The sequence below is a fragment of the Varroa destructor genome, unplaced genomic scaffold (assembly GCF_002443255.2).
Source record: "Varroa destructor unplaced genomic scaffold, Vdes_3.0 BEIS01000004.1, whole genome shotgun sequence".
Taxonomy (NCBI): domain Eukaryota; kingdom Metazoa; phylum Arthropoda; class Arachnida; order Mesostigmata; family Varroidae; genus Varroa; species Varroa destructor.
In genome coordinates this window covers 26,881,888-26,909,011 of record NW_019211457.1, presented here as the reverse complement: position 1 = coordinate 26,909,011, position 27,124 = coordinate 26,881,888, and the positions used below count along the sequence as shown (strand labels likewise).

Genomic DNA, 27,124 nt, shown 5'->3' with positions numbered 1-27,124 from the left:
GGCCTTTGTTATTAACGAACAGCACCGGACAGCTAGCTAAAGAAAATACTATAATCCCTCGATTTGTGGTGATCACCTAGGTTTGCCACCGTTTGGTCAGGGTGCTCGGCTTTTCTTTCAGGATGGATAAACAGTTACGGCACCGTCTTTGCGCGCATGTTACAGTGATATGTAACCCGCCTGTCGTTTTTCGCTAGTCCACTAACGGACACACTGCCAACCGTCAGACGGTTACTAGATAAACTGTACTATTCGGTGACGTTTCAAGCCAGCCTCGACAGCTTAGCTTGACTTATGAGCTGTAATTAAATTGAAAATGGAGTAATTATACATTGCTTGACACCTCATTAGGTAATTTCGATGTGGAATCGAATTAACAGCTTATCTTCTTATAAAGAAGATAGCTGTGCGTGGGAGGACTTCGTCGCCAGTTCTTATTAAGATTCGGTTTGTTCGAAGTACACTGAAGTCGAGCCGCGATGTCTGAAGAAGAACTGTTCAAGTGCGAATATAACTATGCGTAGCTACCGCTCAGACTAGTAAAATGATCTGACTATACCGTGAAAGTAGAGCTGAAAGAGTCACTTCAAATTTCGATTTAGTGCCGGTATACGCGAGCTCAGCCTCGATGTATGGATAAAACAAGGGTATAATTGTATATGGCAAGCAGTTGTGATTGACCTAGTGAGAATGTTTTACAGACAGCTACCCAAAGCTAGCCGACCTGTACCGGCTGAACGTGAGAGTTTACGGAAACGAGAAAGCGTTACTGTCGTACAACAACAGCAGCAGCATCCATCACAGACGTCGGGAGATGCGTCAACGCCAGCGGTTACAACAACCTTGCACAATGAAAATGACATTAGCTGCGTCAGGGAGAACGAGATCACGCAAAGGGCAAGTCCGTCAAGTGAAGCATCGTCGCCCGGCTCGGTATCAGAGGTTCTGGCCAAACGGAGCGAGGAACGCCTTCGCTTCCTCGAGGGTTTTCGGGTCGAACAGCGACAGAGGTCAGCCAATCCTGACGATGAGGTATTTTGGAGTAAATGCAAACAACTTCGATCGGAGTTTACCCATGACGACCACCTTACTAATCCTGGTACGTAATCCTCTTAGATTATGTTCTATTCTAAATGTATCGAAATCTACCACAATATTGGCTTTGTTTGAGTCTGCGGCGCCACTTCATAGACCACCTAACGAATCACCGCAGCCCAAATAGGCGAAATCTAATGTCTAGGAAAAGTATTGCTTGTAATTACTGATTCAAATTACTATTTGGGGAGTATGGAGTACGGTAAAACTGCAGACTGTTGAAAAATTGACTCGTTCTTAGGTCATAATCATCATTCGAATGCGAGACTCTTTCTTTCATTAAGAAATTTTGCTTTATTTTTTATGAATACATGCTATTCAGAGGCTGCATTGAAGGTTTCACGTGTTTTCTAAAGAGTGACATTTTACATATGACCGCACATGCTAATGGTGAATGCGCAGGTACTTCAAACCTCATATGACCTGAGCCAAACTCTGTCCTTTACTTTTCACAAAATGTGTACACGCCTTTTAATGTGACCGTCGTTATCAAACGCATGAAGTAAACATATCATCGAAGGCAGTCACTGTCGGATACGATAAGTTACCATATCGTGTGTCCTCCTTCTTGAAAGACGCTGTTGTCTATTCCGTTAGTATGTCTCATTACCAACAAAAAGGATACCAGCCAAAAAGGCCATTTCGGAAAACGCAGCTTCGTTTTCACGTATCTGCCAAGTGCCATGATACTGTTCCCAGGCGGGCCAGGAGAGCACACGCCAAAAGGAGTCTGATAAATTATGTACGCCTCTATACCATTTCGTTCGTTTTATCTTATGAGGCAAACAGGGAGTTTACCGCGGCCCACTTCTTATTTCATGAGAAACTAAATGGGAAGCAAAAAGTCATGTTTTACGTAAATAGTGTATTGTTATTCAATCAATTACTTCCAGAATATATTTAAAGCATTCTAATGAATGAAAAACAGAATTGGATCAGCACGCTTTCTCTATTTTCGTGCCTGGAAATTTGTTGGCTAATTAGTTAAAACACAAATTCGGCCAGTTTGTCTCCTGCAGGCTATCCAAATGAAAGAGTAATACTTTAGTCATTCACTGAGTCATTCTGTTTCCAGGCCTGATCGTCTCGCCAACTTTAGACACTCGGTGGCAAGAGCCAATGAGCGTCCGTATGGAAATCTCAACCCCGGCATGCGAAAGACCATTTTGCTTTACCTGTGACGTGAGTACAACGATTCAGCATGTCATCTCACAGGTTGTTTACTCAGCCGGGCTCGATGATATCAACATGGATAATTACGCGCTTCGGGTACGTGGACGAGCTGAGTACCTCACATCTGATTCGATGGTTCGCGAATACGAGTACGCTCACTGGTGTGTGAAGTTTGACCGACCGCTGTATCTGACGCTTGTTAAAATTGAGGAGCTCCGCAGGCCATGGCAGCGAGTGCTCCGGGACGACGCGCACTTCCTGGATGTAAAGAGCTGCGATCTTCTCCCTGCTGACTCCCACAATGTAAGATGAATTTTACATATGTTGACCAAGCCTTTTCATTGGCAAGATCGCTTTGGTGTTCAATGACACTGTACATCGAACAGAAAGAAGTGCACAAAAATTAGTAAACAAAGTGACGTAAATTGTGTGGTCGTAAAAACCCTTGTTTAAGAACTGCTATAACAATATTTTCATTAATCATCGTTCAGTTACGTTGCGTATCCGTGTGTATCAGCGTTCGTCCAACAATAGAGAAATTATTGTTATATGAACGGTTGTTATAAAACCTAAGGCATTGTCTCGATTTTTTGTCTGTGTGCATAATATCATCATTCCACTCACGGGAGATCCAGACAAGTTGATTTCTGGCTGGTATACAAAATCTCTATAGCTAACGCAATGTTAAACTAACATAGCGATGCTACATTATGTGATATGCTGAACTATAGGTGGAACTTCTTGAGATCCGGGTTTACCTGGATACATTTCGGCAGGAAGCTTCACGTATCTTGAGACAAAGCAGCGGAGTCGTTCGTGCAAGCGGTGTTGTACAGGTCGTTAAAGCGGTATGCGCCAGGCTATCGCGAGTTGAGACAAACGATCTGGTACAAGCTTTGGAAGGCCTCGAGCGATTGTGTGAGGCCGATGCTCCAGACTTAATTGAGATGGAACGTCGACGCGAAGTCGTATCATATCAGCTACTTCAAATCCAGCGCAATCTACACCAGTTGCTTGATTTATATTCGGAAACGTTTCCAGTGGATTTCGTCGTGTGCAATGATCAGATGACCCCGCCAACGAGCCCAGGCAAGAGAAGCCGAAAAGAAGTTACACTTTATAGCGATTCGGTGCTATTTCAAGCAGGTAGCCTATACCAGCCACGACCAGAGTGGCTCGTCAATCATGACCGTTTCATCTTGTGTTGCAACCTGGTCTATGGATGGCGTATTATCCACCAGGTTAGTATAGTTCTGCAATAGCTTGTAGTTATTACTAATATCTGAGTGACGTTTGTGATGCAAGTGCGTGATGATGATATTATAATGAGCTGTGCAATTTTATTCGCTGCCAAAACAGGTAGAATCGCAGAATGGCCGCGTGGGTCAAGGCCTCTTCAAAAAAATCGATTTCGAGGACTGGCTTGAGCTGGCAGTTCCGATGCGACTTTTGCCGAGGGAATCGGCACTTTATGTCAAACTATTTGGACTTAATAAAGAAGATCCCAGCCAGCGCGTAGCATTGGGCTGGTTTGCGTTGAATCTGTTCTCATCGAAAAGAGAACTAGTACAAGGAATCAAATTGTGCCCCTTATGGGGAGCTGACGTTGACGAAATGAGTGGACCGCCCTGCTGCAGTGACTCACCATCGGCGCCCCTGATGCTTATGCAATTTACAGAGTTTGATAATATTGTTTTCTTTCCTAAAGTAAGTAAATTGTTGTTTGCGTTTATCTCTGAAAATAATTATGAAACTAACATGATATCCAACTTATTTCTCTTCGAAGTTAACTTATTTGTGTGCAACTAAATATATCCCCAGTCCGAACCGTAATGATACTACAATCATATCATTATCATAACATACATGTTAATATATAGTAATGCTGGCTTTTTTTGTTGTTTTGCTATTATTAAACTTGAATTGTGTGTACAGGTGTGTCACGAGAAAGTACCGAAGGTAGAAGTTGACTTAGACCCAGAAGAGGAACAACGACTACGCGAAATGCTCGATTGCGACCCACTCTGCAGTTTGCTCACGTCAGAAGTAGACAAGAAATTCTTTTGGGACCGTCGCTTGTTCGTCCGAAAGTTGCCCCAACTTCTACCAAAAGTGCTGCTGTCTCGCGACACATGGTGTTGGATATATCTCAAAGACATTTACGCAACTTTACGTGAATGGAAACCGGCGTCATATATATCGGCGCTGACTCTGCTGTTACCACAGTTTCCCGACAGCGAGGTTCGACGAGTTGCCGTTAGCTGGATAAAGTACGTGGGCTCGGATGAGCTGTGTGACCATTTGCCGCAACTTGTCCAGGCCTTACGCTTCGAGGCGTGGGAGGACTCTCCGGTTACATGGTTCTTGCTGGAAAGGGCCTTGACATCAACACGAGTCGCTCACCAAATGTACTGGCTACTGCGTCAAAATGAAGCTAACGTGCTTAGCCGACGGCGAGTTCGTCTGATGATGAGTGCTTTGCGAATTATCTCTGGCGGAGCGTTTTCAGGTCTTATAACAGCCCAAGACAAGCTTTTACGGGGTTTACGCACGTCGGCCGATGCGCTCAAGCGTACCCGAGAGAATGACCGTATCAGCTGTCTCATGAACAGTATGCGCGTCATAAATGATGAACTTGAACAAAATGGACCTCTATGTCTTCCACTGAACCCTTGCCTCGAAGTAGCGGGAATTGACGTCAAGAACTGTTCGTATTTTACCTCGAACACGCTACCGTTAAAGGTGACGTTTAAAAACATTGAACCATTGGCCGAATCGCACGAGGTAATTTTCAAAGTGGGTGATGACCTCCGTCAGGACATGTTGGTTCTACAGATGATCCGCATCATGGATAAGCTGTGGCTCAAACAGGGACTAGACCTTCGAATCATCACGTTTGAGTGCGTGGCCACCGGTAAGGACGAAGGAATGGTGGAAGTTGTGCGTGAAGCGGAAACCCTCCGCAAGATCCAGACCGAACACGGTCTTACCGGTTCGTTCAAAGACAAGCCAATCGCCGAATGGCTGAAGAAACACAACGGTAGCGAGGCCGAATATGAACGTGCAGTAGAGAATTTCAGCCTCAGCTGTGCCGGTTATTGTGTTGCAACATACGTATTGGGTATATGTGATCGGCACAATGACAACATCATGCTAAGGCCATCGGGACATATGTTCCATATTGACTTCGGCAAGTTTCTTGGGGATTCGCAGATGTTTGGCAGTATCAAACGGGACCGAGTTCCTTTTGTCTTAACAAGCGACATGGTGTATGTGATCAATGGTGGAGACAAGCCTTCGAAGAAGTTCCAGATCTTCGTTGAGAAATGTTGCGAGGCATTCAACATACTTCGAGCAAGTAGCAATGTCCTTATTACACTATTTGGTCTTATGGTATCTTCAGGCATTCCCGGCCTCAATGAAGACGCCGTCCAATTCGTACAGAAAGCTCTTATGCTAGGGAAAAGTCATGCTGAAGCATCTGTCGCCTTCACGCAGCTAGTGCGCGAAGCGTCGAGTTCGATGTCGACACAAATGAACTTCTTTATTCATAACATCGCCCAAATGCGTTTCACTGGCGACCATAACGATACGTTGACGCTAAACTTCGCCCCGAAGATTCACACGAAAAAGACGGATGGACGTCTGCTTTACTACCAGATTATCGGTTGCCAAAAGAAACACATTCCGGAAAAGCATTACGTCTACGTAATTCGCCTTCGTCGTGACAAAGAATCGGTGGACACAAAAGTCCATCGGACGTACGATGAGTTTCTTGAGTTTCACTATAAACTCAGCAAGCTATTTCCTAATGCTCCATTTCCGCCCCTAACAAAAAGCTCGTTGATCGGCCGTACAAATACGGCCGACGTAGCCGAGAAACGTAAGACTGAGCTAGTCAATTTCCTTCGAGAACTACAGAACATGGCGGAAGAGGTTGCTCACTGTGATTTGGTGTACACATTCTTCCACCCATTGTATCGGGACCACGATGGCTTGAAGGAGGAGCACCGGCTTACCAACGAGCTGCAAATGGCCGGGCCGAGTGGACATTACGAGCCCGGTAGCGCGGGTCGAATTAAGCTGGATTTGACTTTCGCCAATCAGCGCTTGTCCATTATGGTAATGCATGCCGAAAATCTGCGCTGCGAGCGCAAAACTGCCCCAGATGCATACGTAAAGACGTATCTGAAACCCGACCCGGATAAACAGACTAAACGCAAAACTCGTATAGTTAGCCGCTGTAAACATCCCACGTTTATGGAGCTCGTTTCGTATCGATATCCCTATGAAACCCTCCGGACCTTAGTACTGGAGGTGTCGGTCTGGGACCACGATCGAGTGCAGGGTAATGAAATGCTTGGCAGTGCGTACATTGTTCTTGACAAACTCGACCTTAGGAAGCCACATATCGCCTGGTTCAACCTATTAGCCGTTGGGCGAGGGTTCGCCAGCTGATTCACTGGGCCTAATGAATAGAAACCATCGACGAAGGTCGCACGAATTAATTAAGCCCATATAATTAATTTAAATGCTAGGCAGATACACAAGGGCTACTGATCCAAATAAAATTAGAAATTACTAAATCAAATTAAGGACACACTTGACGAGCGTATGGTCAACACAGAATTTCATTTGATTAGTGTGAGTTATCGCACATATTATATGTTGGTCTTTTGTTTCTTTAATTGAGAGTATATGTGCCCGATGTATGAGGTGTTCATAAACCAAAATAATTGACAATACCCTTTTATTTTTTTGCCACGATTCTATAAACCACAAAGTCTTAAGTACGCACAGGACTAGAATGTCTACTATACTGGCTAAGTTGGCCGACGATTTTTCAACTCACGATTTTTTAGCTCGATTTTTCCCAATGAACTTTTCTGGCTTGTGGTTTATAGAAATGTAAGAGAAATCTGAAGCCTCTTAAGATGTTTGTCTTAATCTTTACTTAGCTCGAAACGACCCATCTGGTAGAGCAATGTTTTGAATATCGCACACAGCTTGAATCTCTACTATTTTGAGCCTTCGCAAGCAACAAAAGCTTCATTCTTACATGTGGCTTTAGAATTATCACCTAGCGCTAATTTTTACCGCTACGACAGTTTTTACAGGTTAACAGCGCCAAAGTGTCTATCGGCAAAGCTGTTTCCATAGATTATTAGACAACAGGAAAACTATCAATATTGTGGGATCGCGTTCTAGGAAGTTAGGTTTAATAAATGAACGAAACAAAGATTTTTTTTTATGCAGACAGATATGCTGGGGCAAATGTGGAATATAAGCAATACGAACATGATTATTATCAGCGGAGAAGCTAAGTATGAGGAATATAGTGGAAAAAGTATCATGTAGATAAATATTTACTACATGGGATAAACATACCAACATATACATTTATATCTATATATGATAATTGTAGAAAATGGTAGTCAATTGCTTTAACGATACGGGTGAAAGATTTATTTAGAAAGAATGAGAAACTTTGTCTAAATATATAAATCGAATATGTGGTCTGTGTGAACCGAACATAAATACTTAGGGGACAAATCTATGACTGCTATTATTACTACAATAATAATAATAATTATTATTATTGGATGTTCAAGTGTAATAACGCATCTTTGTTCGAAACAGAACAGATGTGCACCCGTATGGAAGCGATGGGGATGTGCAAAAAAAAAGTAAGACAGATGCTGATATAGATATATAATAGCAAAAAGAAATAAACGGAATTTATAACCAGATGTATATGAACTTGCTAGACTTGAATCAATTAGGGGACAAATTAAAAAAAAGTTACTTCGAAAAATTCGAGGAACCGCGTCTACCGTACCATTCTTTGCAAAATACAGCGAGGAACAGAAACCGATGGTATAGAAAAACTACAGAACAAATATACCTGGCGTTCTATTTCATACTGTAGCGGCTCGAAATAAAAGTCATGAATCCCGAAACTGATGATATCCCGACGATATCATAAGTCTTTCGATTGGCCGGCAACTCGGTCAGACGCCTATTGGCGACCTGGTTCCTTCACAATATACAATTTGGATACACACACTCGCAGACGGAATATTGCAGAAAATGATGAATCGAAATGAATAGGACAAATATGATTTTGAAAATACTACAATATTTATGGTAATTATTAGACATGTATCAGTATCAGCCAGTGGAAACAGCTAAACCCTTACATTATAATAATGTTTCGTAATATACTAGGCTTGCACAGCGACCTCGTTGCTTATGCGTTTATGTAAAAATGAACAAAGAGAAACGTACTAAAAATATATTACGCTTTATTTTCTGTTTTAAAATAATGATCGTATAATTATTTTATATAACCTAGCCACGAGTAGGCCCATGACACATAATTCGTTTTAGACTTCGAATAAACACTGTTTATAGACGACAATATAGATATCTATATACGCGTAACCTTTGATGTATGCAAAGATCATAATCAATTATTAGCGATAGGTGATTAGATAATGAGCCCTGGAAACACGGGAGACAAGATAGGAATAAGCTACAATTGTCCTTCTTAAAGCAATTTGGTCACATTGCTCTGTATCAGTAACACAATTAATATGGAAAACGGACTATTTGTAAAAGATGAAATGAAATAGAAACAACATATGAATGCGGAGAACATGCCTACTAGCGGCAGAGATGGCAAAAACTGATACCTTATGCTATACATATAGATAACATTCGCATACAAGTAAATTATGGGAGCTGGTAAATTAGTCCATAGAATAGCTACTACTGTTGAGGATCGCAGCGTGCCAACAAACAACACCAACTAAGCAATCAAGTAAAAAGATTACCAGCAAAAGGAGTGTCAATCGATATGGAACTGCAAAATATTAAAAAAAAAATCAAATTTTTCGCACTTAGACATAACTATTTTTGCTCAAAGACTATATATATATATATATATATATATATATATATATATATATATATACGGACAAAGATACGACACAAAAAAAGGCAGGTCTTAGGATTGTGTATATAACTTATATAGGAGGAGAATGTCGAAGATGATGATATGGATGAAGAGTTGGAATGGGAAGGTCGACTGTAGAGTACAGGATTCAGGAGACTAAGTAACAAACAGTAAGAAAGCGAGAGAGCTAAACTTGAAAAATAAACATACAAGTATTGAGAAATTACAAATTGTGGTTACTTACTTGATATATTAAAAATGCTATTGTCGGAGTTTGTTCTTTAGCGTCGGCACTAGGACTGATATAAAGAGATCACTGTCGGCTGTTAAGCTGTTTTTATTTGAGTCATTAAAGGGGTCAAAGGTTTATGTGAATGTGCAATTGCATTTTTGAAGCAACAGAATGTGTTTCTTCCTTGCTTATACCATTAAGCATTCAACGCATAACGATAATTATTCCAGTCAAACTGTTATCTAAACTTTGAAAATTCTCCAATATAGGAAGCTTGCAGAACCCTGTCCTTTGTCCGATGCAGGTCTTGTGGGCGATTTTAAGTTTTTTCTACATCAAACGAGCCTCCGCTACCTTGGTCATATTAGCCATGTCTAACCCAGAAATAGAAATATGTATTTTTTCAGTCAAAAGAGACGTTATAATTGACTTCATTCTACGAAACGAAAAATGCACATCATCACATGACAGAATATCCGTTCCATAAACGGGATCGTTTACTAGAAACGAAGCGGTGGGCTCGTATCGATCGTCACCGCCAGCTTTGGCCTCGCACTGGAGGAAGTACATGTCTGCCATCTTTTTAACAAGACGCTCCGTGCACAGTTTGACTAGTGTCCTGTATGCAATCTGCCTTGTTCTTAGCGGTGTGACAGAGTCATGGACTTCATTATTGCCGTTATTAGTGCTAAGCTCAATTGGAAGTGGTTGAAGCCTTATTCCTTCGTAGATATGATCCGAAAGAAACAAACAGCCTCGAGTTTGCTTTATGGAAGGTTTTGTCGATCTTCGAATCTTAGCTATTTGGCCACTTGGCTTGCTCTTCGTTTTGGGAATTGCTTCGTTTTGATGGAGCGTTACTGATTTCGTACTTCTGCTTTTGTTTCGATGTTCGTGAATCTCTTCCGATGGTACGCTGTTCAATGAGCTGTCCAATGCTTCATCCAGTTGATCATTGAACTTTTTAAATTTCCTATTGTCGAACTGGTCATTGACGATTACTGTTGGAGAAGGCAAGGATGCGAATTTTCGACGCTCTTCAATATCAAGCAATATATTGAGCACAATTATAACGTAAGTAAATAATATAACGGCCAATGAGCTAAACACCAACGGGCGCACGGGGCCGGACAGTTCATGAACCGTACATATACGATCCGAAGTTAACCTGATTGAGACAAAGACAAACGAAACAAAAATAAGGGATTTAGGGAACGATCAATCAGGTCAAATCGTTACCGTAAATATTTATTATTTTCTATCATGTTGCCAACTAAACTGCCTATATAATATCTGATGATAAACACATTAAGGTCACGTAGCCCTTACCGAAGTCCGTCTCTGCATTGGCACTGGCCGTCAACACAAATCATGGTACCCGCAGCCCAAGAGCATTGTTCAGGCCCTTGACAAGCTTCAAAGATAAACGAACGTGGGAGACATTCGATTTTGGAACCGATATCCGTGCATACACCGAGTCGAACTAAAAATAACGTAACAAACGCACCATGCCATTGTAACACATTCCCTGTACTAAACACGTGCTGTATCTTTTTATAGCTTCTGTTTGTGTGTAGCTAGACAAACGCTGACTACCACGAGGGATTAGTCATGTCACATTTTGTTATGAATGTCTGCTTCTTAAAATTTACTACTACATATATATAGTTGCAGTTCTAGCGCAAATAACTTACAACTGATAGCCATCACTGCACATTCGAAAAAGACCTGAAGTTATATCGGTACTTTCTCAAAACTTCATTCCACTTACCTCCGCTTTTTACCTGTACGCACATTGAATGCAGACTTACAATATAGCAAAACTTTCCTTAAACCTATGAAAACTTCCGTTTCATCATTATTCTAGCAGCACTTCAACTTGATAGGTGCCGTCCATAATTTGCTGAGAATTTGAGTTAATTTATTAAATCACGGCACGCGTGTGATCATGTCATATTATACGCTATGTTTATTGTTAGTTTAGTCTGACCTTTTTCGTCGACGTTTTTGTTGAACGCCTCATTGCATGCTGTCCTTTGACAGAACAGCCATAAACAAATAAGCAAGAAGGCCACCAAGAAGGGCATTTTTTCTTGTTTTTAGTTGAATAAACAAAACTATCGAAATCAGTCTCAAACATCGTCGCTGTTATATCAATGCATATTTATATGCCTTCTGTATGTTTTTCCTGTTCTTATTTCTTTGCTAACCTGCCACGCTCGGAAATATCTCAAGTTTGTCTGATGTCTCCCCGTATTTCCGCAATTCCAACATAAATGAGCGCCAATGACATTGAATGAACCACTTTTCCCACCTAAAACATCTATTCCTTCTAATGGCAAAATATCGAATAAACGTTGATGAATTTATTGATCCCTGTCTCAATCTGCTAAGTTTAGCTAATGAACGTTCAACATATTCACTTACGAACTTAGCTATTACCACAATGAATACATTAGCTTGGTTTTGTTACAGTAAAAGTACAATTATTCATTTCCAAGACTGACAGTGTATATGCACATGTTACAACAGTTTTCGACAAATTATATTACTATAATAACAAGCCTTTTGGGGCGGCTTGTGGCTTTCTAAGCCCTTTCTCTCTACGTCTGGTATAATCCATTAGCCAATGTCCTTTCCTTCACTGAATTTATAATACTTCGGGCCTCTCTGTTTCCTCCTACTAAATAACAACATTGCTTGTCCTCCTCGAAGGGCATGCCCCTCTATCGTAGCTCATTGAGAGAGCAATGCGGCAAGCGTTACGCCCAACATAGATCATTGGCATCATCTATACGACGAGCGTCAATCAACATAGAACGGTGAAGCGGCTGAGCGATGCTTGGGTTCTGTGACAGCCAGCGCCTACCTTCCTGGCTTCCCTTCCCGGCCAATGTTGTTGAATGAATAAGTCTGGCCTGTAGTAGGACTTCGCTGATACAGTGCACCCCTGCCTATAGAGAACTCACAGCAGCGCAGGAGCAACAGCCACGGTGTTAGCTGAAACGAGTCATATTCTTAGTGACATAAGGACGTGGTACAATAATCGAGAATACGATTCTGTCGTGGACGTCTTACGAGACTGTGAGTGTCCAAAGGAAGCGTATCCTCTTCTATTATCAAAAGTGTTCAACACCTTTAACTGCAGCATTTTCAAAGCGTTGCGTCTGAGACTCTGCCGCCATCACGGAGACACCGGATACATTTAGCAGTAACGAGGAGGTGAGTTGGACAACAAGAATCAGTGTCGACGATATTAAGACAGAAGTCAATATGATCTCTGAGCGACCTCACAGATGACAATCCGGCTGTTCATAAAAAAACGGCTTTTAAATTCATTTGTCTGCAGCGCAGTACGAGTCTCTGCGATGGTCCAATGATGACAGGCCTGCATACTGATCTCAGGGACACGTGAAATGATCTGGGTTCGAATCTAGACGTGGACACTTTATCGCTTAACGGTAGTACCGGACGTGAAATTCAAAACATTTATTATAAGTATGCTTATAAAGCTTAGTGTGTGTCTTTTAATTTATTGTAACATAATGTGCAGCGCATGGATTGCAACCTTGAATTAATTCGGTGTTGAGGTGACAGACTTAGTAAACACGATTTGTATATGAATCTGACACTGAACCTTATTCAACCGATGCTCTAGGACCATTTATGGTTATCCTGTATTGTCTCTTCAGACAAATATTGTTCACAGTGTGAAAAACATACCAACAACGTCGGGTTATTTACAAATAAACTTAACAATTTATTTCTGACTTTACTATAATACTATAGTTGACGAGGAACTTAGTTTGGTTAGGATGGTTACGACTTAGAATGGTTTGGTTAGGGACCTATGTTTCCAGAATGCACTTCCACTGTTTCTCGGGAAAATCATATTTTAGACTTGCGGATATGCACCGAACGCACTGTTCCATGGGTTGTCGAGTTATTTGATTAGGACAGCATAGGCGCTATTGAGGTGATTTATAAGGAAGTTATAAGGCTGAAGTATTCATCTAATGGAGATATTTGGCCTTCATATGCGTCTCGTTAAAGACCTTCAAGTCAAAAGAACAAACGATCAGAGGACCAGCGAAATGGCCAAGGGTAGCTGAGACCCGCTGAATGGTAGGGAAGAAAATCGAACAAACTGTTAGTTAAAATTGGAAAGAGATCTGCACGTGACGCTAGGTAACATTAATCAAAACGTAGATAGATCAGTGGCAGCGCGAAGCAGATCAAAATGTCAGCCTTAAAATAGACGTTTGAAAAAGTAATTAAGGAATGACCCGGAAAAGGTTATAATCATTGAAAATAACGAACCAGGTCAGTCCAATTGCAGCGTCTGGCATAAGACCTATTCGAAGAATAGAAACGAAAAAGTTATCCACTATACTTAAGGAGCTGCTTGCCAAAGGAAAGGACTTCTCATAAAGGACAGCTAAAGCTGCAAAGTGAGAGCATCAATAAGGTAGACGGTCCTTCCTGAAGTCCTGACTATACAATTGAACTGAAGCTAAGGCGCTCCAAGAGACTTCAGGTTGAAGAGGAACTCGATAAGCCGAGATCGGAACAGAAATCCGATTAGGGTGGTCGGGACTATAAAGGAACGCTGCCTAGATATAGCTCCGTGGAAAAGACGAATCGGTAAATATAATGATAGGAAGTGTGTTCTATTGGGATGCTCTAGAAAATATGTTAATTGACCATAATAACCTTAAGCGTAAAGGAAAGGACATATTACTTGACTATTTGGATGTGGTAACAGAAAAGCGGGACAATTTGCCGTGAATCTCTGGAGGAAGAAGACCAGTAAAGACCTGTCTCTTCGGTAAAATTTAGCAATCTGGAACTCTGATGGTAATCCCTTGACTCAGAAAGAACTCAACCAGTACCAGATTAGCAAACCTTTTTTAACAGCAAACCTGTTTCAATTAAAAACGACAACATCCTGAGTCCATCACGGTGCAGCGAACGGAATGTTCCGTTTAAGGTCATAACTACTCTCGATTAATATGGATACAACAAGGAAACTTCGATGCAATGATTGGTTCATAAAGCTTGATTATTATAAGCGCAGTTGGGATGGGTTTGGAAAAAACGCATGACGATTCGCTGCCGCCGTTATGTTGGGTTTCACTTCTGTTACAGCAAGGTATTGTTGAGACAGCCGACTAGATCCTATGTAGCATCATCATCATCGATCCACTGATGAGCTCGTTTATCAGATCGAAAAAGGAACGACCACATTTGGTAAAAAATGCATATGGCAGTAGCTTTATTTGAAGATCATTCCATGGAAGAATATTTTTTTGGGATTACGAGATCGTCACAGTTACACAGAGGACGTTCGGGAAAATCAATGTCTGCTTTTGCCAACAATGCTCCTGATGAAGCCGATCGAACGACTGACATGAAGTTTAGTGCTTGTCACAAACCCAAGGCAGGCACTGCTTATGCTGAGGGAGATCAAACCTTGTTTCCTGAAGTGTAAGCGCACAACAATATTTACCGCAATCACGTCACCAGATGTTGAGCGCTTGCCAAAAGTGTATCCCTGTAACCCTGCAGTGGTTTATATTGGCGCAAACCCACAGGTCGCGTCGTGCAGATCGTACACATTATAAACGGATTTGATAAGCGTCGAAAATTTTTGAGACTTCGTTAGGTGGTTGGTAAATTTCCGATCATCTTGATCGGCCAAAGGAACGGTGCTGACGTTCTAGTACGAGGTGTCGAGAAGTTCGGTTACATTGTAACTGTATGTATTTTTCATAGCGGTAGCGGCCAGAGAAAAGAAAGAGACCATTGCATCGCTAAGGAATGAGACGAAGAAACTTCTTATGACAGCATAATTCGCTGAATTACGGCTGATTTTGAGCTAGATACATCGCACCGATCAGAGGACACCGGTAAGTACGGCAACGCTAAGTTAATGGGGATGCTCTACGACCTTAAACAGATGCTTCCGACGAGCCCTGCGTCAAAATGTTCAAAGAACCTGCTAAATTGTCCCTACACTCGACATCAATCAGGCATTTTTGTAATCAAAAAAGGAAACTGGTAGGAAAAGAATCAGCTTATAGCGTCTTCATATAAGCCAGTTTTCAAATTGCACGATGCGCACGTTTCAAGTCTGCGTGAAAGGCAGGTTCGAATCATTTGCACGTTCGTACAAAACCGCTCCTTGACAATAGGCGATAACCGTAAAATATCTCAGTCCATCTAATAAAAAATGATCTTATCTATACAAAGCTAAATTATCTTTTCAAGAGGTAAAACATAGTATATATTAGAGTAATTCTAGCGTAGATTAATCAAAATAACTAAACACGTAAAGAACAGGTAACTAGAAACAAATCAATACTATTTCTCAGTAATAATGAGCATGTCTATAATATGAAGAACAAACGACGCATGTTATGGCGAAACAACATGACCTGCAATAGTTGACAGGGGATCGATGAAGATCAGAGTAATATACATAAAGAGTTTATGCAGTTTCATATGTACGACAAGACTGAATATCGTGTGTATTGTATAGCAGTTCGTCGTGAATGTATGTCATAACAACTGATTGTTTTTAAAATGAGATATGGCCGAAAGTTACTTACTGTCAACTCCTTCGTGATATGTATTCTTGAAGTTTAATACTATTTGTTCACTAATAATTAAATATATGCTGATTCTATGTGCTGCATGTGTTCCTCGTATTGGCATTTCTGCCCGCTGTTAATGTGCCACTCATCGCATTATTTTGCCAGGAGGTGTTCGAGCTGCCCCGGCGGCCCGCTCTACGTTCCTAAAGCGTAGATATTTTTGCGGAGTTATCGTTTTATGCAGCGTTTGTTTTGAGCCGACCCGTGACTGGCCTGTGGTCAGTCTAATGGTAGTGATTTGCGATGCTTTCTCTTCCCGTCTACCCGTGTCTTCAGGTAGCCCAGCTCACACATGTGTGAGTACTAACATTGCACTTACCCGTACGTACTAGCAACAGACGCATAGCTAGCTAATGTCTTCAACTACACCGAAGTTGCTTTCGTATTGCAGCAGCTCTGGCCTGAAAAAGAGAGGTCACCTCCGCGATGCTCAATGTCAAGGCTAAAAGGTTGATTCGCTTCAGTGTAACCTATTGGTGATTAGCACCAAACGAACACGCTACCGCAGCCAAAGATTAGTTGACAGCGTCGAAATATCGGTAATCGCGGCCCCACGGGTTTTACTATTGCTAGCAAAGAAGAACTTGGTAAACAAGCCTATCTTCGTTCGTGCGTGCGTGCGTGCGTGCATGCATGCATGCATGCATACTATATAACCGGCCGCAGTCATCTCATATGTTTGCTGCTACCGTCTATTTCCAAAGCTAATGGCATAGGACGTCCTATATCGCACGATCCGGTCAAATATGTCACACGAGGCATGCATGCGAAATATAAGATGTATGTGTAATGGCACGTAGTTGAGAGGTCGTAGTGGCTGAAAGTACTATATGCGTTGGCCAATTCCTGCTGAGTGTAAAAAGGTCAGGCGGTTGGATATTTTTCGTGGAAGTAAATCGTGTATATACTTTTTAATCTCGCTTAATTGTATGTTGTTACATTGTATAGATCTTTCTGTAGATGGCGTTCGATTCTGTAATGAACAATAAAGCGTACGTAGAAAAATTACCAAAAATCAAGTGATAGGCCTTCATGCATCCGGAAGCATGCGTTGTCAGTTTGAATTAAGTTTGTAGGATTCAGGTGAGTCCTATTTCCAGCAGCCTTAACGAATTCTTGTGCGATTTGTCGATTTTATGGGCTTTATAGGCTGTTTCGAAGATAACAGAGCCAATGCTTAAAACGAAATGTGTGTAGATCGACACCTACCTCGCTCATACGCAAAAACAGAATATGATCAGCTAAAACGTTTTGAGCTTTTTTTTTGCATATTTTCAATAAAGATATCGACATTTTCGATATTTTTACCATGACTTACCGGGGCAATAAATAATGCGTCAGACTATAGCAAATAAAAGCAAAGCGGCAAAGGCTGAAATTATCGTTAAGAGTTACTGTTTTAAACTCCGACAATGACTTATGCTACGCAATAGATATGATATATATATATATATATATCTGCTTCGAGTCCCGCGAACGATGCATAGGTGCGCTGTAATGTGTGAGAAAAAAGGAAAGCTATTATCTATTTTTATTTCCTGGATTCACCTGAAGCATGATTATATCTCTATAGTCGTTTACTTATCTCAATTATACTTGTGTGCGTGTTTGCGATTATATTAAAAAGTGTTTTTTTGTTTGTGATCTGCTTTACGTGGCACAATTTTTCAGATTAACTTCACTACTGCGACCGCTACTGGCTAAAGATGAGTGACTGCGAGCTGATTGACGATCTTGATGTGGTCCAGCTAGCAGCTTCATCTACGTCAGCGGACACTCCTGTCGACCACCAAATCTATTCAGCGGCTGGCACCACACCAGCACGTAATTCTCGCTGTTTGCCTGTATACGTAGTCGAGTATCATCACCATGCTGTACAACATATTCACCGACAGATCGCTCGAAAGAAGCTTCGTTTTGAAGCCAACACCATGATACACTTCGACTCGCACCCCGACCTTTGCTTCCCACGACCGTTCGATCCGGATCGCATCTTCGAAAAGGAGTATGTCTACGATAATGTCAACATTGAAAGCTGGATTTTACCTCTTGTCTATGCAGGACATGTGAGAGATGTTATATGGGTGCGCCCACCATGGGCAAACCAGATCCGCGATGGCCTTTACCATTTTCGGGTCGGGAAAGATTTTAACGAAGTGAAAGTTACCCTGCCCGAAGAGTATTTCGTCTCGGAGTGCCTGTGGGCGCCAGAAGAATCACTATGCAATACAAAGGACTGCATGTTGTACGTCTCCAGAATGGAGGATGTTGATATGCGAAAAATCGAGAAGCCGTGCGACGGCGCTGGAGACGAACCCGGACAAGAAGACTGGAGTTTGTCGTGGATACTCGACATCGACCTCGATTACTTTTCGACAAAAAATCCATTTGAAGCAATCTTCTCTCCGAAACAGTTACAGATTATGCGTAAGCTCTACGACTTCCCCGAGCTGCCGCAAGGAGTGACGGCCGAACGACTTAAAGAGCTTTCGCAGAAACGACGGGACCAGCTTGACGACCTGCAGATGATCATTGGAGCAAATCTGCATAATTCGCACCTGGAAGAGCATGACGTCGAGGCTGACTCTGAGCAAGAGAAGCTTGTTGCTGAACTCATTAAAGACCTCGATGACAACCCACCAAAAGACTATGTGATCACGCCAGAACTAATTCACGATGCTGGCTGTACGATGGATCTCCGATCGATGCTGCCTCACCATGTCAGTTCGAAAGAAGAGGTGTCGCGAATGATAAAAGCAATGGAATCATTTCTAGGTAAATTGCAACCAGAGAAGCCGAAGGTTGTCACGATCTCACGGAGCAGTACCGATGATTACTGTCCACGTGAAGACGTTGATTTTATTCAGGATCAGGTAATTGGAATGATAGAACGACTCTACGGCGAGTGCACCATCACGCGTGATTATGATGAGCGCCCTGACCCGATCCAGCAGCAAGGGTTAATAGATGATAAACAACAGTGCCAGCAGAAGAAAGAGTGTCCTGTGTGAAAATTGTGTAAAAAAAAGTAGTTTCGGGGAGGACGGGAACGCAGCCTTGCACAGGTATTATTTAAGTTCTATACGACGGCTGGATGCCCAAGGAAAGGGTTGAGATTGTCAGTCGGGCGTACAGCAAAAAAAACAAATTTACCATACTAGGCTCTTGCAATTTAAGGGTATTTACAAATGAAGGATATATACAACAACTAATCATATATATATATATATATATATATATATATATATATATATATTACACCTCATTCGGACGCGCAAATATACGATATCAAACATGTCCGGGACAATGAGTTCATGAAGAGGCAGCGGTGGAAGCGAAAGCAAACACTAAACGGTGATGTTCGCAAACCTCATGAGACCCACTGGTTGGAAATCCCAAGTGTATAGTAATAAAGAATAAATACTCCATTGATTGAGCACCTAATGTGAGGTCGTGTGCTCAGATTAACTGATAGTAACAATAATAATATAACATGAAAATGTAATGTACAGAATAATTCGGCAGCAGAAAATTGAAGGCATAGTAACAGCAGTAACGCCGACCGTCTTATATTGACTAGACGGGGACGTTTCGGCTATTTAATGAAGAATATAATTACTAACGTTATAATATTATTTTATAATAATTTATTAAATCTATACCTTTAGCGACCCACTCATAAAAAGTTACAGGTGTTAACGACAGACGTATTCAGTGGAGAGATTATTGTGATCTATATGCCGTATTATAGAATTAAACCTTGTGAAGATAAAGTCGATAGATTAACGATTCTGTATGAAGCATACTCGCTCATTGATCTTTGTACGTGTGCAACAATAACTTAAGTTAGCATGGATATGAGTTTTATGCCCACGTTCAGCTCTCAGTAATGGTACGTAAAACCTTTTGCGGTGTCATCCTTCCTTCTGTGGGAAGATGTTATAATACCGCTGACATAAATATGACCGACGTTAGCGGCTATGTGATTACGTGCGTGAAACAGCGAGCCGTGATCGTAATTGGTTCAGGTCAGCTGGTTCCTTAGGTTCGTATTAGTTCTTCGTGATGTTCCCACTATTATAAACAGAAAAAGCTGTTAGAAGCAGGGCTATATCTATGCTGTCCCGGAAGGTGTCGGAGTTTAGTAGGAGCTTTAAGTCCTCATAAGCGTGTGATAACTCTCATCAAATCTGCCAGAAACTATACGGACAAACAGAAGAAGAGCACATGATACCTAGGCAAGAAACAGTAAATGAATAAAAAAAGAGAGAGAGAATATCTAACAACGAATTCATACACGTGGATAATACTCGTGTTGTAATGTGTTTGTACGGTGATATTATATACGATACAAAAAATAAGATCCTGCTGAAGTTACATGTAGCAAAACGACGCTTGTAGAGGACGTATGTAGAATGCTTGAAGACGATGACAGGAAACATTTAATGTCGATTGATAATTATTATTCTATTGCGTTAGCATAATATGGCATTACGGATAAAAAAAAACAACAATGGTAACAGCAAGGCCTACGATCTCTTACTTTTAGGCCTTGGAAACAGGGTGACGGACGAGGCTAACTTATTCTTAGATCACTAAAAATCTATTTTAGCATCCGTTCATTAGTAGTAGGTGTTTTTCGTAGGCACGATTTCGACAACAAGGAAAGAGTAACATCCACGGTTCTATCTATATATTATTTAAAGACCACTTAACTCGTAGTAAATAAATCGTGAGTCAACGCTTTATTAGCGAGGTGGTTGGTCTCGAAGGAGGCTGACGGTAGCCTCACTCCCTTTACGCACTTGGTTTTTTCCCGACACGATAGAAGATGAAACGCATTTAAGAAAACGAACAAATAAAAGCTTTTAATGAAATACCAATTCGATTCGAGTATTTACTTTGTTTTCATCGGATGAGATGGCTACATGAAATGGCGATAGAATGTTAAAGTTCAAGTTCTAAGTTAAATTGCAGCGGCTTATTCGAACATTACAGGATTAACCAGACAAGAATACGTCACTTATATAAAATTACTCTTTGTAGATGTAAAGAAACAAATTATGTCTACTATGTGTTTGGAGCTTTAAGCATTGTTTCAAGTTGTTGGTTAGAAATGAAGTTTCTTCTGCGTAAGACTTATATTCATCAGGTAAATAAACTCCGACAGGAAGTAAACTGAACTTTCACATCACATATATGTTCCGTATTTTGCCTTTTACTTATCTATGATGTCTAGGCCTGTTGCTGCATCGATCAGCCCGCTACTAGGTTACTTATCGTCTTTAAAAAGCTTCTATTTACTAGTTCGCCTTTACCACGATCGTGTTAAGTTAAATGTCCGTTTATCTTCGTCAAATCTTGCCATGACGCGATAATCAAATTGCAGAAAAATTGCAAGACAGGTAATAAGTGTACCTGAATAGGTAAGCAAGGTTCCTTTTTGGTTAGGGAAACAATCAGAAATCAGCAGGGCGTCAATTCGCTCATCATACATCAACAGCGTGCCGACTCTCCAGAGCTCATGGTGATTTGATGTGAATTTATGCTTGAGAAATAACTTTTGATGTAGTAGATGGCAACTGGAGATAACGTCTGTACCAATAACAGCCATATCATATAGCATGACAATCTGAAGAAATGGGATTATCGCAATCATGGTTTCAACGTTAGACAACTCATTAACTCGAAGGCCGATCATAAGGCCTTGATAAGCCAGGGCAAAGATCTTCGCATATATCAACACCAATACCCGACTGAATGTCCGATTAAAGTGATCTACTGAACGGCGAACCGCCATTTTCATTTCGAGCACTTTCGACAGCGATAGCATGTCCATGGACACGTCTAGCCCTCGAAGATTGGCACGAATGATTATTGCTCCTTGAATATAGAGATGGAATACGGCATACTGCAATTGCCACACGTAACTACCGCACCAGCTCACCATGCGATGCTTCATCAACAACTTGCTTTCAAGCTCTTTCGTCAATTGTTCGTGTCTTACAGCTTGAGAGATGTCAATGTACGTGTAGAAACAGCAGCTCATGAACCAATGAACGAATCGCTTGATGTTAAAAGAGCGAATATTCTGAGGGTCACGTAATAAGTCGACGAGAAAGGTCTGATTTGTCCAGAGAGCTCGACCTGCTTCTGCGAAGAGGGCACAGCTGTTTAGAAGATAAATAATGTCAAAAATATCACTTGTAGCTGGCCTGTCAGAAAAGTTCGCATAGGCGTGCTGTAGCTTCGTCGTCAAAAACAGTGTGTATATAGACACTATTCCAACTCGAATGGCGATAGTCAGTAGAACTCGCAGTTGACTTCCGTATGCAAAGGTTCGGACGTTGCCAGTACAACATAGATCAACTCCACATAGAAAACAATGCACTACCATGAATTTAAAGCAAACTTCTTGAAGTATCGAAGATCTTAAAATCGGTTTAGGCATATGGAAAAATGACAGATTGCGCCGATACGGGCTTCTCATACTGGGAGTTACAGCTCAAAAGAGGACCAGTCTGGTCCAAAATAATTCCAGCTGGCTGCCTGGACGACTCCTTCGCAACGAATAGCTGCAGTCCTCAGGTGATGACGAGTTAGTTGTACCTATCGTTAGATCCCTTTGACTCAAAGCCAGAATGCGATTACAGAGACATTAGTGCTGGAAAAGAGCAACTATTAGAGATGCTTTGCGACTCATAAGGGCTGACCCTTCGATTGATGTGTATTGAGGGCGGAGCTCTTGCGTGCTCAAATGCAAAGCCAATGCTCCCAGAATTAGATTGGGTAGTAACGTGCTGTACACGATAATGCACGCAAATGAATACCCTTAACTGGTATTCACTCATATGGACGCCAACTTGCAGGGCAACGCCTCAACGGCGACATTCTTATTATGTCGTTGCGGCGTCTTAGTATGGGCGGATATTTCGAAATAATATTAAACAGTAGCCTCGGGGATTTCGTTCGACCTATGTTTTACAGGGATAGGGTTCATAAAAGAGTTTGCTTCCAGCCACATTATGAGACACATTGTTTGTACGAAATGTTCAACTATACAGAGCGCATTTCCGCTTGCTTTAGAAGCTCATAAGCGAATATGAGTATTTATTTAATTTTAAGTTATCTCCCTAATACACAACTGTGAGAAATTTGTTAGGAAAATTTAATAAGTAAAATGTTTGAAGTATTGTTCCTCTTTGTGAGTATTTTCACTTCAAACATTGTCGTACTGCGATACTGTTAACTGTCTAATGATCGTTTTGCCGCTAACACGTTTCGTTTAACCTGTTACAATATATAGTAATACGTTCATGCCATATTTTTCAAAGCTAATAATTATAGCGTACGTTTCATGCTCAGAACTGGCTGTTTGCGTTGTTTTGATGCAAGTGACCTTAGTTCGAGAAGGTTAAATAGGCGGAGCTCCCTAAATGAACCGTAATTTAGCTTGACTATGAAGTTGAGTATGGTAATCAAAAATGAAGAAGACACCTGATCGAGTCTTTCACAGACATTTATCTCATAAATGATACTGCGTGTATATCACTGAAGTGCTATCATTTTTTTTTCATGATACAGCGAATTTTCATTTTATTTAGAAAAAGACCGATACAGGTAAGTCCTTGTGGCAAATAGTTTTAGTTATGTCCAGGCTTTTTATTTAATGGTTCTCATTAGCTGCAGACAGGTAATTGCGGAACTGTGCAGTTATGTCCGGGTAAAAATCTAAAGCAAAAAGCACAAAAGTGGCAATAACACCTACGATATATTAATCAACATTCTACAAGCGTTTGATAAGAAAGCCTGATTGATTAGCGCGTTCTCATACGACCTGTGCTTCCAGCTGGCGATTTTGGATGTACCGCATCTCAGCGACTTCCTCCATTGAACGACACAGCAACGCATAGTGTTTAAGGACCTTGTCATTTTTTTAAATATTTTTTTGTGGCCAACGTGTACAGTGTGCGATAGGTCTCAGTTATTATAGATGCGTTACGTTTCCCTTGATGTGACAGTTGGGCAATGTAAACAGGCAAATGACCGAGTCAGGACTCAAAGAAGGCATATGTATATATAAAGTTCCTGTAAAAACTTCCTGAGAGCTTGAAAGTCTTCATTTTACCTCTGCCAAAATAGTAAGTAGTACACGAAACCGTCCAATTAATTGTTTTAAACTGTCATGAGTTTATGGGTAATAACGCTTCGTTACTTACAGATTATTCACATCGACGATCTTATTCGACCGGTCTGAATGGAATGCTATGTCCAAGAGGTTCCTTGGCATTATTGACAAAGACCTTACTCCGAGCAGTCAGGAGTAGGCGGAGGGATCAGAAAGAGGCCTCTCTGTCCTCTTTACAAGCTCATTACTGCCTGTAACAATTTCCTTTCGCATATGAAAAGCTCCGCCGAACGTGTTTGCTTACATTTTAGATCAAGTTCAGAGCATGACAGAGCCTTGCATAGGCAAAATACCACCAGGGCCTTAAAGGGCTTTGTTTGCTACACATGCGATAAAAAAAAGTGAAATCAAAACGGGCGAATATAAAGCCTTGGTGAGAAAAATACTGTTGGGAAAAGAGACGCTAGAAAGAAGTCGCATTGAAAGCCTTTCTCGTATTGGCAACGTGGACGTGCTCATAATGACGCTTTGAACGGTTTATACCGACATAGTTCACAAAAAGGCCTTCTTTCTTACCGTATAGGGAAAAGCGTGTCAGGACTCCTGGATAGAGTGACGACAGTTCATTAATCAAAGGCGCATTCTACTACTTATTTTGCCAGTCCTTAGCATTGACCAATGCAGAATCGAGTCAGTAGAGACTGAAGCTTAAAGGCGATAAAGTGGTAAGTTTGATCTTAGCGGGCCAAGGACAACAATCGGAAGAGGTCTAGGCTACTCTAGGATCTAATGTACCATGCCTATATCGTAGTGTGCGTAAATGCATTTCTAACCTCTGTCTACAAAGAAAGATCGCCTGCGCGATGTATAAGTACTTTGAAACATGCGCAGGTACAAAAATTTAAATAGTGTATCCTATGGGATTTACGTTAGGGTGCGTCAAAGGTGTAGTTTAGAACGCCATTTCCAATGAACGTTACGTGCTATTGATAATTAGCGTTATCGGAATAAGTGTGAGTAAACTTTTATGAGTATACATTAAATCACGAATCGTACCAAGTTTTACCTTAACCTTACCTATAGTACAGGAACATAGTGATATACACAGAAACAGAACCATTTTTTAAACGTAAAAGATCAAGTCCGTCGCTTTTCCATTACATTGCGCAAGAGAAACTTCCCAAAACAGGATCAGTTTTTGACATGAGCTACTATTGTACCGTATTTAACAGTGACAGCCACATTTCCTAATTCGAGCAAGACCATCTGGATACCTACCTATCTGCCAACTGCGCAGATTTCGTTACCGTGTTAGTAGGGCCTACAGCGCAACCGCCGAATAATGCCCCCCACGACTTGATCAACAGCCTCTGCGAAGATACGAACTCGCCGAACGAGCGTACGACAACTGTGTCAAAGGACATCCTGGATCAGAAGTCCAATTCAATGTTGATTAAAACCTGACTGGAAATGAACCTGTTTCGTGAAAACATCGGACGAAATATTGATTATGATAGAGCTGAATATCAGGGCCTAAGTTACGTAGTTCCTATGGACATAGATTCAATTCAGGTTGTAGCTAAAGGATCTTACTTTAAAAATGTATATCTCTACTATATAATTTAATGGTACTTTCGACAATAAATCAATAACAGTCTGATTGTTTTAATTTACTCTAACCGAGCTATCTATCCGCGTTGGTACGTTCGTTCTGCAGGTCAATAGATGCAACAGATATATTTGTTTTTGATTTGGAGATTCTACGGTTTCTATCTTATCAAATTCATTAGACGCTCGATGCTATTTTTTTTGTTTTATTAATACGAATTTTTAAAAGAAGACAACTTTGAATCGTCTATGGTCAGCCTAAACACCGTTTTTAAAGTATGCCTTTTGACGTTGGTTGGCCTGGGATGGTTGCTAAACTAGGTTTTGTTAGTGCTGTGCTTAAGCGCCCTATCTGTGACGATTGTCTCTCAGTGACGGATGTCTATGTAGTCGAACTAAGTATTTGTGCGTATAGTGGATATTTTCAATTTACTCGAATTAACAATAAATCCATAGAGCTGGCCTTAGATCGATCAAGCAACAATAAATGAAGTTCATTCGTGTGCAAAGTGGGATCGTTATGAATATCTTCGGGTTGGATTAAATGATTTCATTAGTTCGCTTCGTACATCGATTTCAAAAAAAAAACCAACTTCTAACTTCTATAGAACTAAGTTAATGCTATGTCATTATATTTGCCCATCAATGTTTGCGCCATTTGCAGGAAGACGTATGCAAACTGAATTGTAAAAATGATTATTTCAAAAATCTAAATGAGCAAAGATTATTCAGGTTCGAACACCCCTCTTCAGTGTAGTCATTATTATTATTATTGTTTTTGAAAAACGCGGTCACGCTACTAGGATGTACTGAATGTCAGCCATTGTAAGTCACGATTTTTCAGCAAATTTCTTCATAATAGCAATGAAGAACGGCAGAAAAACGTTTAATTGGCAAAAGAGTAACATTGTTAAAACCACGTTGACCGATTTTACGTAAACACGTCGCTGTACATTGATCTGCCAAATGACGTATCTCCAAAAAATGTCTAATTACTACTCGTTGACGTCTACAAATGTCTAGCGACTACAAAAAATTATTTGAGCGGGCTGTTTCAAACTTTTTCGAATCGGTGCACTACACAATAATGCTGACTTGCAGCAATACCCAATGAACTTATTAAAGAAAGCCTCTCATAAATGTATCTCCTTGCTTTTTCCAGCCGCCGTTCTACCTTAAAAGAAAATCAATATAATTCTAAAATGTACCATGGTTTTACGAATATCTCTCATAGAAAACATAATGTAGTTGATACAGCGTACTTCGATATGCAT

The 27,124-nt window shown here is 40.9% G+C and overlaps 3 protein-coding genes across 20 annotated transcripts in view; 2 read left to right on the top strand and 1 right to left on the bottom strand.

The window, feature by feature from the left end:
• Positions 1–8,594, top strand: part of Pi3K68D (phosphatidylinositol-4-phosphate 3-kinase catalytic subunit Pi3K68D) — a 44,763-nt gene extending 36,169 nt beyond the window's left edge. For all 8 annotated transcript variants that reach the window (XM_022805205.2, XM_086988689.1, XM_086988690.1 and 5 more), the window contains 5 exons: positions 702–1,099; positions 2,171–2,571; positions 3,000–3,509; positions 3,628–3,975; positions 4,204–8,594. In XM_022805205.2, coding sequence (XP_022660940.1) covers positions 702–1,099; positions 2,171–2,571; positions 3,000–3,509; positions 3,628–3,975; positions 4,204–6,726 — 4,180 coding nt within the window. In that variant the 3' untranslated portion in view covers positions 6,727–8,594. The remainder of the gene's footprint in view (positions 1–701; positions 1,100–2,170; positions 2,572–2,999; positions 3,510–3,627; positions 3,976–4,203) is intronic.
• A 953-nt stretch (positions 8,595–9,547) lies between these two features.
• On the bottom strand, positions 9,548–12,147 carry LOC111250270 (uncharacterized). Of its 5 annotated transcripts, none has more exons than XM_086988699.1 (3): positions 11,886–12,147; positions 10,788–10,941; positions 9,548–10,626 (listed from the first exon to the last, which is right to left on the bottom strand). In XM_086988699.1, exons 2-3 carry the CDS (start codon positions 10,829–10,831, stop codon positions 9,789–9,791), a joined length of 882 nt encoding a protein of 293 aa, XP_086844825.1. In that variant the 5' UTR covers positions 10,832–10,941; positions 11,886–12,147; the 3' UTR covers positions 9,548–9,788. The 5 variants fall into 5 exon arrangements, with proteins under 5 accessions (XP_086844825.1, XP_022660955.1, XP_022660954.1 ...); XM_022805220.2 differs by lacking the exon at positions 11,886–12,147 and adding an exon at positions 11,669–11,873; XM_022805219.2 differs by lacking the exon at positions 11,886–12,147 and adding an exon at positions 11,449–11,645.
• Positions 12,148–12,296: 149 nt separating this feature from the next.
• MESR6 (misexpression suppressor of ras 6) lies at positions 12,297–20,997 on the top strand. 7 transcript variants are annotated; one of them, XM_022805213.2, is made up of 3 exons: positions 12,297–12,680; positions 12,813–12,919; positions 17,786–20,997. In XM_022805213.2, the coding sequence occupies exon 3, from the start codon at positions 17,821–17,823 to the stop codon at positions 19,123–19,125; it is 1,305 nt and encodes a 434-aa protein (XP_022660948.1). In that variant the 5' UTR covers positions 12,297–12,680; positions 12,813–12,919; positions 17,786–17,820; the 3' UTR covers positions 19,126–20,997. The 7 variants fall into 7 exon arrangements, with proteins under 7 accessions (XP_022660948.1, XP_086844819.1, XP_022660945.1 ...); XM_086988693.1 differs by having other exon boundaries at positions 12,808–12,919; XM_022805210.2 differs by lacking the exon at positions 12,813–12,919 and having other exon boundaries at positions 12,299–12,680.
• The last annotated feature ends 6,127 nt before the right edge of the window (positions 20,998–27,124 follow it).